Genomic DNA, 15,476 nt, shown 5'->3' with positions numbered 1-15,476 from the left:
TTGTTGGTTTAAATTTTATTTATTTTTTTACATTAAATTCATTTGGATAATATCTTTACTGTTAGCGTTATGCAGATAAAGTGTTCCAGATGTTACTTGTCTTGCTTCATTAGTGTTTCTCTCTGTTTTTTTTTCTTGGTGCAACATATCACTTATTGTAGCTCATTGTTTTAATCACAATTTTGATGATGAAAGACAAAACCTCAGTCCAAAAGTCAGAGAGATGCAGAGTAGATGAGCGTGAGGGAGAGAGGATGGATGGGATAAGTGGTTGGTGGTGTGGCAGGTATGCTGTGGGAAGTGGACACAGTATGAGATTCCTGTCCTGCTGAAATTCTGATGGACAGCAACTCTCAGAATCTTTCAGGGAGTCTGTCACTCTCGCCGTTTAGCTGTTTCAGCTCATAAGACCTTTTTCTTGTTAAAACATGATTAAAATAGTGTTTTTACACAATTCCAAGCTGAAAGTTTTTTTTTTTTTTAATGTACTGATCTCTTCGTTGTCATTATAAGTGTTTTGTTATTTGTGGAAAATTCTATGCAGTTTTGTTCTATGCTTTCAAGTTTCTTTCTAACTTTTCATTCAGAATTCAAAAGTTCTCTGTGACATTTTCAATCTTTAAAAATGTTTTCACACTATGCCAGACTAAAATTATTTGTTGACCTTTATTGCCTTCCCTAGGCAAGACTTCAGGCTTTTGATTATTTATGGAAAATTCTATTAATATTTTTTTCTATGCAAGTTTTTATTCAGTATTCAAACCTTCTCAGTGACAATTTAAACCATTTAAAAACTGTTTTACCACATCTCCAGATAAAAAAATAATAATAAAAAAAAAATATATATATATATATAAAATATATATATATATATATATAATATATATATATATATATATATATATATATATATATATATCTATATTATTTTTTTTTTTTTTTTTACATTTATTGCTCTCCCTATGGGAGATTTCAAGCTTTTGGTTATTTAGATGAAATTATGAAATTATTTTGGATATTCAGATGAAATGCTTTTTTTCCCAGTTTTTTAATGCTTTGATATTTTAAGTTATTAAAATTCTGTTTTTTATTGGAAATATGGAATGCAATTTCTCTCAATTTCTGTATCGATCTGATTATCAGAGTGAATCTGATTCATGTTAAATCAATCTCTGATGCTGTTTGTTGAAATCCAATGTCAGTGAAGTTCAAAATCCCTGGAAAATCACAGAATTATACATTTGAGAGAGAAGTGTCTGTTTAGCGTATGTCAATGCTGTAAATGGACATGATGGACGAGACCGGGACTGACAATCATCTTAAACTAGGATCGTTATTCCCACACACCCCTCACTAGTCACTAAACTAGTCCCCTAGGTGCCACTGAGCAATCTGCCCCCTCTTCTTCTTATTTTTTTCGCCTCTCTCTGTATTGCTTTTTCACCGTCACCCCCACCACCTCCACCTCTGTAACCCCCTGGCCGTGGAGGAGGAAGGGTTCGGGGGCGGCCCCCCGCTGTTCCCCTGCGGAGCCCCCATTGCCCTGCATCCAGCCCTCATTGTGCCCACCTCCCCCCCGCCCCCTGCCAGGCAGGTGACAGAGGCCTCAATGCTGCCCGGATCGAGCTCATGGAACCTACAGATGGAGCGTGGAAATCAGACTCCAAAGAGCTCAGTCACCATTCTCACTAAACAGGCCAACAAAAGACTGCCAAATAACTCCCCAAAAGAGATGGAGTGAGTGAGAGAGAGAGAGGGAGCGCGCGAGAGAGAAAGAGCCAAATGCAACAGTGTAATTTACAGATTACAGTCTGTAGCGTTTGACTTTTTTGCAGCAGTAATGCTAGAAACTCCAAGCAGCTAAGGGAAAGACTTATTTTATTTTATTTTATTTTATTTTATTTTATTTTATTTTATTTTATTTTATTTTATTTTATTTTATTTTATTTTATTTTATTTTATTTCAGCCAAATGATACATGATGGGGGTTTATTTATTGACTTATTTTTTTTATTGTATTTACTTTACATTTTTTTTATATTAGTCGTTTTTATATTTTTATTTAGTTTTATTTTATTTGTATTATTTGACTTTTTGTAATGGTATTGAATGAAACTCAAGGAATTAATGGAAAGGCTGGCTTAATTATTATTTTAATTTATTTATTAATTTTATTTTATTTACTTTACTTCTTATTTATTTAATTTTTATATAACTTTTTGCAGTGGTAATGATAAAAACTGATAAAAGACAGACTTTTTACCTCTTTGTATGGGTTTTTCATACCTTTTATTTTATTTACGTTTAATTTATTTGATTCTTTTCATTTAGCTTTTTTGCAGTGAAAATGAAAGAAACTCTGACTTATTTACTTCTTTTCTTTTTTATTTTGTTTACTTAACTTTTTATTCCATTTTATTACTTTATATTTTATCATATTATGTTTTTTATTTATTTATATATTTATTTTTTGAAGCGATAATGATAGAAACTCAAGGGAATTAAGAGAAGAAAAAAATGAAAAGTGAGATGTTTTACTTGTACCCAAATCATAAAGCGATTTGGAAACTCCCTTGCCTTCTCTTTTCCTTGCAGGATTTGATTTGATGGTTTGATTTCTGGATGTTAGTTTTGGCGACTATCATGTTTTTATGTGCTTATTTTAATTTGCGGCTCAGTTCTCTGAGGGCTTTCTTTATGAAGAAAATGATGGATGTCATATCCTCAATAACTGGCTGTTCATTCCAGGTGCTGTCTACTGAAAATAGTCCAGACTTGGAAAATGGCATGAAAAATGACTTTTTCAGTAGCATTATACGGTGGAAAAGGACAGTCTTCCCTCCCTCCCTGTTTCTCTCTTTCCTTTCCAACTCTCATGAGATGCCCGGAGAGATGCACGCTGGCACCGGGCGGCAGCATTTCCTGTGTGGCTCCAGGGTGGAGAACGAAGGGTTTGCTTAGCGTGACTCTTCACTTTTAATTAAACCTCAAAATCTCTCTTTCTTCTTCACTCTTTCCCTTGTTTGCTCTCTTTCTCTGCAGGAGAAATACACCGGCATATTAGTTGGGAAGTCCAAATGAGTTTTTGTTTATGAAATAGAAGCATTACCTAGTTTATTTATGACATCTGCATTATTTTTTCCAACTAAAAAAGTAATTTTTAATTTGATTGACACATTGCAGATATAACTTTTTGCATATACCTTACTTGTTGGTTGTTATACTTTGTAAATTTGTATTGAAACTCATTGAAAAGTAGATTTAATGGACGGTTTACATTTTTAATTTAAGCTTCTAATGATGTTTTTCTGCTCAAACAACTCTGTCGTCTTTTTTACGTTTTGTGTTTTTTTAACCATATGGGGGTGAAAATCGAAGAGAGAGCGAACAAGAGAAGGGAGATGGCTAGTGTCAGATGAAGCAGATGTGGTGTTGGCGAGTTCTTTCGAGGCGTATTACTGGACAATAGCTGGCTGTCACGCTAGTTTGAGGAGCCTAATCATTTGATAGGGCCCCCTCTTCTGGGTACAGATTCCCTGAGCTTTAGTTCACTCACACCAACATTCTCTTCTGCTGAATTAGCTACGAAAGAACCTCTCACCCGGTCCAACTTCACAAATAATACCTGCATATGAGCGAGTGCTGATGTGTGTGTTTGTGTGTAAACAGAGCGCTGGGTGAGAGAAAGTGTTAAGATATACCGGCCTTCAATTATAACCAGACAGAAACAAAACAACTTCCAGCAATATTGTGGTCAATTTATCTTGCCAAATATAACAATTTAAAAATTAATTCTCAGATATTCTTTTGCAGATAGAAGTCATGGATCCTGTTTCACTTTTGTTATTATTGTAATGTAAATTTTTGGTTACATTTTGTATATTTGTATATTGAGTATGTGTAGTCCCTTGTGCATTCAGACATGGCATACAAAATAATTTCCACAGCATTGCTGCTCAAAACAATTTCTAGCACCTATTTATTTATTTATTTTATTTATTCATTCATTCATTCAAAAGTCTTTGTTTAATTTGTTTTATGAATTTGTTTAATTTGCTTTATTATTATTTATTTTTTGTTTATTTTAAATCTTTATTTAAATAGTTTTTTGAAATAACAGCTTTAGTATTATTTATTTATTATTTAAAGTTTTTTATTTAAATTGATTTATTAATTTATTTAATTTGCTTTATTATTGTTATTATTTAAAAAAATATATTTTTATATTGTTTGTTTTATGAATTTATTTAATTTGCTGTAGTATTATTAGTATTTTTTTTAAATGCCAAATTGTTTAGTCTGTGCAATATAAACAATGAATTTCAGAATATTTTTTTTTTATATACATTGAATGTCACTGAGGACTGGGGCTGTCAAAAACACCATAAAAATATCATAATAAGTGGTTTGACGAAGTATGAGGTATGACTTGTGCACTATTTTCCAACTCTATACAATAGCTTTGTGAGAGAATCGGATTCAAATTCCAGTCATGAACTATTCATTTAAAGTTTGTGCTCTGCTAAAACAAAAGAAAATCTCTCACAGCTGATTTGGATTTATTCTTTATTTAATAATAATCTCGTTTTAATGTTTTCTTTACAGCAAGCCACTCAGACGAGGGCTCAGATGTGGACTCAGAACCGGGTTTGCCATTAAAGAGGAAACAGCGGCGCAGTCGGACCACGTTCACAGCCGAGCAGCTGGAGGAGCTGGAGAGAGCTTTCGAACGCACCCATTACCCTGATATTTACACCAGAGAAGAGCTCGCTCAGAGAGCTAAACTCACCGAGGCACGAGTACAGGTACATCAACACATAACACCTTTGATATTCAGCTCTATTACTTCCTGTAAAAGCTTTGTTGTCATGTGACAGCTTTGTCTCACTGGCACTTTTTAGCCTGTATCTTTTTGAAATGATCACTCTATACACACTTTCTTGTAAGTCACAATGCTGTTTTAAAAAACAAACAAAAGTAAAAGTGGTTTACACTGGGAGACTAAATTTTCCAGCATTTGTCCCTGCCCCCTTTGCCCCGAAGTCACATGACACCCACGCATAAACACAGACTTCTTTGTGCCACGTCTGACCTCTTGTTTTTACCCTAGTATTCTGTCGCAGAAAAACCTCAAAACAGAATCTTTTAATAAACTCTATTATTAAGTCCTTCTAACCCAATTAAACTAGAACCCGTGACATGATGTCACCACTTTTTAATGAGCACAGATGTTTCGATCGCAATCAGACCAAACAAGCCTTGGGCTACTGAACACACAAAGAGCGCCTGTGTACACTCAGATACATCACACACAGAAACACATTCTTACAGGAATAACATGGTTCCGTATCTGGTTCCCGAAAAAAGGTGGGTGTTATGGGAAGCCCATGCTGAAATGTGTCATGTTTTAAATTTGGCACCGTTTTGTATACAAAAACAGTCTGTAGATGTGTTTATGTGAGTAAATAGTTATTCCGAGTATATGGGTGTTAAATGTAAGTGTGTTGTTTGTAATTTTCTGTCCTGCAGGTTTGGTTTAGTAATAGAAGAGCTCGCTGGAGGAAGCAGGCAGGAGCCAATCAGCTCATGGCGTTTAATCACCTGATACCTGGTGGTTTCCCACCCTCTGCGATGTCGAGTCTTCAGCCCTATCAGCTGGCGGACAGCCCTTACCCTCCTTCATCTATCTCACAAGGTGAGAACTGTAAAGCAGAATAATACACTACCATTCAAAAGTTTGGGGTCAGTATAATAATAATAATAAAAAAACATAAAAAAATCAGCAAGATGCATTCAACTGATCAAAAGTGACAGTAAAGACATTTTTAATGTTTCAGTTTCAACTGAACTTTATATTCATCAAAGAATTGTGGGGAAAAATATGTGATGGTTTCCACAAAAATATTAAGCAGCAACACAACTGTTTTTGACATTGATACTTTTGAGCTTTTCGAGCACCAAATGAACATATTAGAATGATTTCTGAAGTATCATGTGACACTGAGGACTCGTTCTCTTTCTCTCTCAACAGTATCGGAGCAGCCCAGCACTGTGCACAGGCCTCAGCCTCTTCCCCCCACCTCAGTGCATCAGACTGGGCTTGGCAGCGGACCGGGGGCCCAGGACGGGAGTTCGGCCTACTGCCTCTCCTCTGGACGTCATGGTTTCTCTAGTTACTCTGACGGTTATGTGGCTGCGCCTGGCCATGCAAACCCAGTGAACCCCACCATCAGCAATGGCCTCCCATCACAGGTCAGTATCATTTCACTTCACATACAGTTTGGGCATACAGTATATGGCTGCAGATTCAGACCAGCTGCCAGAGGTTTCCACCAAACAATCTGTGTTATGGTTGGGACAGTGTTACTCAATTTACATGCAAAGAGGTTAGGCAATCGTACAGGGTCATACGAGGAAATCTTAAAGGTACAGTTGCAAAAGATTCCTTTTTGATTCAAGTTTTAGAGTCTTAGAGTAGAAAATGGTTGTGCAAAATAGCTTGTGGTGCATGAAAATATTGCAAGACTTTATATTTGAGGTTCTCAAAAAGTAGAATAATAAGTATCTTTTAAACTGTTTCAGTTATAGTTCTTATATGATTTATAAATCACGGTTTTGTTTTGTGCTTTTTTGCTAACCAGTTATAGTTCTTATATGATTATAAATCATGGTTTTGTTTCTAACTAAAGATATCATTGATCATCTTGCTGAACAGTAGATATTAATAAAGTTAGTGTAGGTGTGGGCTTTTAAATTTTTTTTTTAAAAGAGTTCTCTTATGCTCACAAAGGCTGCATTTATTTGATCAGAAATACAGTAAAAATAGTAAAATATTATTACAATTTAAAATAACTGTTTTCTTTTGTAATATGTTTTAAAAATGTAATGAATTCCCGTGATGCAAAGCTGAATTTTCAGCATCATTACTCCAGTCTTCAGTGTCACATGATCCTTCAGATATCATTCTAATTTGCTACTCAAGAAACATATTATTATTGTTAATGTGGAAAACAGTTGTGCTGCTTAATATTTTGGTGGAAACTGTGACAAGATTTTTCAAGATTTTTTGATGAATACAAAATAGCATTTGTTTTAAATCTTGTTTTAAATGTCTTTACTGTCACATTTGACCAATGTAAGGGGAAGTCGTGGCCTAATGGTTAGAGAGTCGACTCCCAATCGAAGGGTTTGTGAGTTCGAGTCTCGGGCCGGCAGGAATTGTGGTGGGGGGAGTGAATGTGAAGTACAGCGCTCTCTCCAACCTCAATACCATGACTTAGGTGCCCTTGAGCAAGGCACTGAACCCCCAACTGCTCCCCGGGCGCCGCAGCATATGGCTGCCCACTGCTCCGGGTGTGTTGTTCAAGTGTGTGTGTGCTTCGGATGCTCTAAATGCATACAACAAATACTGATTAAATGCAAACAAAAAATTCTGAATGTCACGTCACTTTCACTTTCACTCACTTTCACTTTCACTTTCATAAGAGAATGCTTAAAAATAAAAATTTGACCAATGTAATGCATCCTTGCAGAGTAAAAGCACTGATTTCTTTCAAAAAGAAAAATCCTACTGAGCCCAAACTTGGAGAAAGTCTCTGTTTTTACACCGACCAGCAGAATGGCAATGTGAGTGAATGTGAGAATGAAGGTGTGAGGAGGGTAGGACATGACTAAAAGGATGATGATGATGGAAACGAGAAGTGAAAGACAATTATTTGTGATTACACACTCATCAGCTGTTATCTGTCGTGCTAACAACCAGAAAATGAGCTCCTAACTGCCTCAAAGCATCCGGTAGTTAGACATGAGCGGCATTCTGGGTGCTGTCCTCAAACTCAAACCCCTCAGAGTGCTGCGTGATACAGATAAATAGAATGAAAGAGATGGACAGAGAGAGAATGAAATGGAAGCAGAGGAAAAAATAGAATGACTGAGATAGAAAGGGCCCCAGGGGCTGTAGGACAGAAGATAATATTGAGAATGAGCTTCTTTCTCATAATACACAAAAAAAGCAATGAAAGCCAGTAAGATTACCAGTACGATTTATGGAAAACACTGCCGTCTAAACACATCCCCATTGATCAGATATGTTATGGTACAATAACGTTTTTGTTAAAGGGACAGTCCACCAAAAAATTCTGTCATTGTTTACTCACCCTCATATTGTTTCAAACTTGTACGAAATTCAGGAGAACATTTTGGGGAATCACTACAGCTTTTGTGATAAAACAGCAGTTCATTGTTTCCATGGTTGTCAGTCTCTGAAAAAGTAACATAATAGTTCATACAACTTAAATTTGAGTCTGTTTCTCATTTAAGTCTATATATGCATGACTCCAGTAAACCACTTTTATGCTACTTTTTTTTTCTTTTTGAGGCTTGAAAGCCGCTGTTCACTATGAAATGTTATTTCATGGGGAAAAAAGAAAAAAAAAACTACATTTTAATTTCATGGAACATATAACAGCATAATTTCATGGAACATATAACAGCATACAGGCTTGGAATGATGTGAGGAGCTGAATACAAAACAAAACAGAATGTTAACATGTTATATGAAAATATTGGTAGCATTACATAAGGTCCCACTTATTAACATTATTAACATGAACTAAATTGAAAATACAATGAACAGTTGTATTTTTTAACAAACATTAACAAAATTAAGGTAGCACTTTATTTTAAGGTGTCCGCGTTACACAATACATGCACTTACTATTATAATAACAATACATTATGCATAATTACATGCAAGTAACCTAAAGCCAAACCCTAATCTCAACCCTAACCATATAGTAAGTACATGTAATTAATTAATATTACTCAGTACTTAAATGTATAATTACACTGTAACAAAGACACCTTAAAATAAAGTGTAACAAAAAATAATAAATGCTGTAACAAATGTATATTGCATTGTTATTTAATGTTTTACATTAGCTTATGAAACATATTGTAAAGTGTTATCAAAATGTCATAAAACCATAAACCTTATGAAATTAAGAATCCTCTGTGTGGATTTGGACTCTCGCCTCATGTACAGTAATTAAACTGCAGAAAGTTATTTAACATGACGTATTAATTGAAGTGTGTCTAATTGCAGCGCCCCCAGCAGCAGGGTTTGTAATCAGAACCAATTCCTAGTCATTAAGGCAGCATTCCTGCATCAGGACTGACTTAGAGGTCAGGTAGCTCTCACACTCACACTCGGTCTGTTATTGCCATTAGTGTGTGTGTGTATGTGTGTGTGTAGGGTCGGCTGGTGCTGTTGTGTTGTTGTTGAAGGGCATGGATTCTCATCGTCATGACGATGCTGGAACTCTCAGCATCTGGGATTCTAATTATGGGATGCTCCGGACTCTTAATTGATTGGAATGGGAGAATTTACCCTCCGTAATGCTCTGTGTAATTTATGCAAATGAGCCACTTTGTTGGCTAATTGTTTGAATTATGTATTTATCTGTGGTTTAATGTATGCTGAAATAAGCTTGGGATCCGGGGTGTGCTGAGGAGGCTTGTCCCTGCAGAATGCTTTGCAATTTATTACCAAGTGAAATTGAGATTGTTTTTATTTTTTTTGTTTATTAATTACAGAAATATGATAGTACAGTGCTGGATAAAGCTTATGACCAAATTCATTCTTTATTTCATAAGGTTTATGCTTTTTAAAATCAACTTTTGCATATTAGAGAAAAAAATATGTTTTGGTAACACATTACGATAAGGTTCCATTAGTTAACATTAGTTAATGCATTAGCTAACAAAGAGCAATAGTTTTGTTACAGCATTTATTAATTTTGGTACTGAATTACTGCCATGGTATGTTCAAAAGAAAAAAAAAATAAAACATGGTTTTCCTTTTTAGTGTTTTTGTTCCTGCTGTAAAACATTACTTCTGCAAGAACAGTGATTGACCTATAAATCAGTTCAAGCCGGTCTCATATGGTTTTCTGATCCAATTCACTGCTTTTTATCCCATAATTTACTGTTCATTGTCGCAAATGTACTTTTTATTAAAAAAAAATAAGAAAGTCATAAAATAAGTTACCTTGCAGCTGTAGCCTGTTCTCCTGTCAGTAAAAAGTGCTAAAATGCGCTTAGTAACATGTTTAATTTTTTGTGCAGTGGTTTGTATAATATATTTTTATTGGGCAGTTTAAATTAAATAAATAGTCAAGATTAAATATCATGCATCAGTTTGTGAAACCAACAACAACAAAACCAGAAATTGTAATCACAAAATCGCTTGATGTATTTAATCTGAAATCAAAGTGGCGTTTTATTTGGATTTGGGAATATTGCCTTTTTGCTATTTGAGCTCTGGTGAATGGGGGCTGCTTCCTCTGGACAGCTGCGTACATGCATTGTCCTGGCTGGGAAAATGTTTTATGAGGAAGCTTTTTGTCACCAACTCCTGTCTGTGGTCTGAACATGGAAGGAACATTTTAGCTTTCACCTCACATGTAGCCGGGCCCAGGCCCCCCATGGGGAGGTGAACGAGAGAGTTTAACCTCCATGTGCTTTTCATTTGTTAAGCATCACACATCAGCGTGTGACTCACACATGCGCTGCTGTACATGATATACGCTGTCAGCTCGTGTGATCCGCGAGTTATCTGCAAGGTGGGGAAAGCACCTGAAAATCTGCGAGCGCTTAGAGCTTTCAGACCATTTCTCTTCTGAACAGCTGTTGAAGATGAACCGCAAAAGGAATTTCATGACCCTTCACACCACTTGGAAATGCGTTAACCGCACAGACACACATGGTTTTCTTGCAAAATGAAGAAATACCATAGACGCCCATTTCTTTTTTCTAGGAAGGAATATTCCAGATTCAATACAAGTTAAGTTCATTTTTGCACAATTTGTAGCATAATGTTGATAATATTGACTAGGCTGAGATTTTCATAAAAAATCCAGGTTATGGTTAGGCGCTTACTATGGAAGTGAATGGGGAGCATTTTTGGAGGCTTTGAAATCAGAAATGTCTAAAGGCTTACAATTTATTGCTTTTAAATTGTTAAACCATTTGTATTAGAAATTTGTGTATTGCTAAATTTTCATTCCTTTTTATAGTCATTTTTACCATTTTAGGCATTGTGTTATCATAGCAACATAACTTTGCACATATGTGTTTGGAACGATATGAGGATGAGTAAATAATGATAGATTCTTTTAACATTTCACATGAAAACCTCTGTATTTTTCTAAATATGCAAAGTTCACTTCATGGTTTTAAAAAGCATAAACCTTATAAAATAAAGACACTTATAATGGAAGTGAATGGGACTTATTGGGGCTATACTATTGAAACAGTAATTTAATAATTTAATACTGGCAACCTTCATTTCCACTTCAAGTGCATCTCTGTAACTGGGATTTTTTTTTAGTATACATAAATAAAAACATTATTTATGGATTGTTTTTCCAATTGATTATCTCTCCAGATGTCCCCACAGGGAGGTTTTTGTCGGATTTAGCTCACATCTGAGGACAAATTTGTCCCTAAAGAATATCTAAGCAAACCCACTTACATATGACGTACCTATTCCATATGTTTCTTCTGTTCTATTGGTTTTTAAGATCAAATCTTGATAGAAAATGCCATATCATTCTTTTTTGCTCTCTTTTTTCCTTACTCTCATGGCTATGCTCTCTTCTTAAACACAGCTCTATAGACACTCAGAATTGTTTTCAAGAAAATGTTAACCTGGCAAAGAAATACAGCCTGTCTCGACTGACTCCACCCCTCTTTTGTTGCACCGGGTAACGGTTTAAAAGGAAACATGTGTTCAGCAGGATGGGGAATAATTTGACTCTCATGGACTCTGGACGGAGTCAGTGGGCCGGCTGCTTGTTCAGTCGGTCGGTCGGTGTGCAGGAGATTTTTTCTGGGCCGGGCTGGTTTTGATTAATGATTAGCAGAGGGAGGGAACTGATCTGTATTTGGCCCATCAAGCGGCGTCCGAGAGCTCACAGACACTGATGGCACACTCGCGTCTCGCTTCCATCTGTCTGTCACTGGTGTGAATTAGACACGGGCGGCCAGAGACGCTGTGTGAGAGCTGGAGAGATCTTCACTCGCTGTCACCAAATCATTTCAGATGTGTGTTGTTTGATAAAAGGGAGGGCTGGCTTAAAAACTTTAGCGTTGTCATTATGTTCAGTTTGGAGGGTTGAATTAATTTCACATCATAGAGTTTAAAACAAAAGCAAATTTTCATTGTTTTATTTGGTGAAGATGAAGAATTCTGATAGGTCTGAGAACTTAAGTTAATCCATGTGCATTAAAACATTTTAGATTTTAGTCTTTCTTAAGTAAATTTGAGAAGTTCGGAATATTAACGGACTATGCTGTGAGTGATTGCCAAGGTGTTGCTAGGTGGTTGCTAGGCTCGTCAGTATAAGTCTATGGGATTTTCTCCCATTTTATCACCTGCCAGGCAAAAATTGGAAGTCTGATTTCTTGGAAAAGTATATACACCTTAAAATTATGCATACCTGCATGAATAAACATTTAATAAAACCTCTGTTTTTTCTGTGTTAATTGTGCATCGATTAAATATTACTACAGGTTTTGTTCATATTTTGAATTAGATTTTAAATGTAGTTAAAGTTTTTGTCTTTTTTTTTGGATTAGGTTTTTTTCCATTTTTATTATATATATATATATATATATATATATATATATATATATATATATATATATATATATATATATTTATTTTATATATATATATATATTTTTAGTTTTTTTTCAGTTGTGGTTGTTTATTTAAACAGTAATGCTTTTTAAAGGTTTTATTTTTTAGATTTAGTTAACAGTAATAACACTGCTTTGTCACATTAAACTGATTTGTGAGCATGCAGATGATTAAATGTGGTTTTCTGAACTCACTTGCTACCAGAATTTGGTCATGTATTGGCTAACCAGCACAAATCACGAACAGCACGGAAATTCATTGGTCTAGGGTAGTCTTTTCAGCATTTGGTTGTTAAAGTAACTTAGTATAGTTGTAGTAAATGTTCTCTTGTTTTTCCTCAGGTGATGGGGCTGTTGAATCCGGGTGGAGTGCCACACCAGCCTCAGAGTGATTTTGCCCTCTCTCCGTTGACGGGTGGTTTGGAGCCCAGCACAGGCATGGCTCCCAGCTGCCACTCCTCTCAGAGACTGGAGGCTCTGCCAGGCCTGGCCAGCATGCCAACTCTGCCCAGCTCCCAGTCCTACTGCCCCTCCAGCTACAGTTCACCCGGGTACAGCGTGGACCACGTGGCGTCTTACCAGTACAGCCAATACGGGCAGAGCAAGGTGAATACCAGCACTGAGAGAGAGCCATGTGTTTATGATCTAAAAACATTTCAGTTTGTTGTGGAAACGGAAAAAGTTCCATTTTGCATTTGATGCGTAGCTGTGATATTTTATAGACATTATTACAGATTTTTATTCATTTTAAATTGATTTTTATTTTTATATATTCTGTTTTCACTTTAATTTTAGTTCAAGTTTCAGTAATTTTGTTGTTTTTGTCATTTCAGTTCATTTTTTAAATATGTCTATAACATCTTTATTCATTTTAATTCAGTTTTATTTATTTTAGCACATCAAGTAAAAATAAATTAAAATAAGAAATGTTGCCTTTGCAATTAACCAATACAAAACATACTACCAAATATAATAATGCGTAAAAAGTATTTTTTATATTTTATTTTGCGGATTAATTGAAAAGAAAAGATGTAGATCAATTCATCAGTTTTTGATTGGATGAAGGCAAATCTGAATGCAGTTGATTGTGAGAAAGGGGCGGGATTTATGCAGACAAAATTGGAGAAGTCCTGCATAAGTCACCAGAGAGAAGTCTGTCATTTCACTTTTGATGAAAAATTACAAGGTAAAAAATAATTGATGAATCATTCACAATTAGATCAATAACGTGCATTAAGAAAATAGATTTGACATGAATTTCCATTTAATGTTGGCTCTAAAGAGCAATTCATTCTAATGATTATGTTTTGTTTGTGCAACCACGCTTCAAAAGTGCATTAACGGTTGTTTAATGTTACTTTTACTAGTAGTCACATTCATCCGTTTTTCATTTAATTATATTTTTACACTTTTTGACACTTTTATTGATGCATGGCATATGATTTTGATGAGCTGCATCACCACAGCTCGACATTTTAGAATAACCATTCTAAACGCTACAGTTCAGCCAGGAAACTTTTTTTTTTTTTTTAAGCAAAGATTCTATAGAGAAACATGATCATCTAAACGTCAACTGAGATTATTTTCAGTAAAGTATTGGCCTTTTAATCTGAGGCGTAATCATAGGTTTACATTAGTTAGTTGTGATCCGCCGGGCCGCCACACAGGTAAACGCTGCCATGGTTTACGATGCTTAACCCGCGACCTTTCACGACCCCGTGAGATGAGCTATATCTCATCAGCTCCAGTCATCCGTCAGCCAGCCATGTAATGAGCTCTGGGTAACAAAGATATCGTTCATGATCCACTCAAACACACAGTGAAACGAGAGGAGCAGCCGTCTCAGAAGCAGAGGGGAGACTTGCACACCAGGCCTGCATGTCGAGTGCCCAATCCAGGGCTGCATCTTGATATCATTAATTTGCTGGGGTCCGCACCCCCGTAAGCACAGAGCTGGGGGTCCATGGAGGAGTTAGCGGGGGTCTCGTGTAGGAGTAGAATGGCCCGTGGCAGCCAGATATTAGAACCATGTGTTTCAGACGGGTCAGATCTGTAGTTGCTGTTGATCATTGACTCTGATCCATATAGAACTGAATATAGGACAGCTCTCTTTTCATTTCTCCCCCTCTCTCTCAATCTTTCTTACTTGCTCTCTCTGTCTGTCTTTTTAGTGGAATTGGCACGCACCGGCTCGCTCAATCATGTACTGTGTTTTGTTGGATCTTTTGCTTTTGCATATTTCGATTTTTTTTTTTCTTTTGGCAAAAGCTACGTCAATATAGTCATGTATTAATATCAGTGGTTCTCAGCCGCTGTGCCGGAGCCCACTAGGAGGCATCAGTAGCCTTCCAAGATCTGCAGCATGCAAAACTAAAATCATTATTACTATTTCCCTGAACATGTGTGTGTGTGTACTGTTTTGTAAGAAAAAAAAAGGTTAAATCTGCTAAATTGTTCTGCAGCATGCAAAACTGTAATTTTTTTTATTATTTCCCTGAACAATTGTTATCAATTACTAAACATTTCATTTCACTTCATTTCATTTCATTTTTTCTATGAGATATTTACTCATATTAAATTTGTCTACAGTGACAAAGTAATCTAAAATAGTGTAGTGGAAACATGTCATATACATAAAGTATGAAATTGACATTTATTCATTTATATGCAATTATATACAGTAAAATATGAATTTTATTCATTCTTAAAACACGTTCACATATTTCAGTTACACTTTTTTTAAACCATACATAATTTAATATATGAAACATTAT

At 35.6% G+C, this 15,476-nt stretch overlaps 1 protein-coding gene across 2 annotated transcripts in view; it reads left to right on the top strand.

The window, feature by feature from the left end:
• The window catches only part of LOC109055581 (paired box protein Pax-3-like), a 30,609-nt gene that overhangs the window by 13,407 nt on the left and 1,726 nt on the right, over nt 1-15,476 (top strand). For both annotated transcript variants that reach the window (XM_019072770.2, XM_042718923.1), the window contains exons 5-8: nt 4,606-4,805; nt 5,530-5,695; nt 6,032-6,252; nt 13,045-13,308. In XM_019072770.2, coding sequence (XP_018928315.2) covers nt 4,606-4,805; nt 5,530-5,695; nt 6,032-6,252; nt 13,045-13,308 — 851 coding nt within the window. The remainder of the gene's footprint in view (nt 1-4,605; nt 4,806-5,529; nt 5,696-6,031; nt 6,253-13,044; nt 13,309-15,476) is intronic.

Source organism: Cyprinus carpio, chromosome B2, assembly GCF_018340385.1.
Source record: "Cyprinus carpio isolate SPL01 chromosome B2, ASM1834038v1, whole genome shotgun sequence".
Classification (NCBI taxonomy): Eukaryota; Metazoa; Chordata; class Actinopteri; order Cypriniformes; family Cyprinidae; genus Cyprinus; species Cyprinus carpio.
The sequence above is the reverse complement of the archived record's forward strand: the minus strand, read 5'-3'. Positions and strand labels throughout refer to the sequence as shown.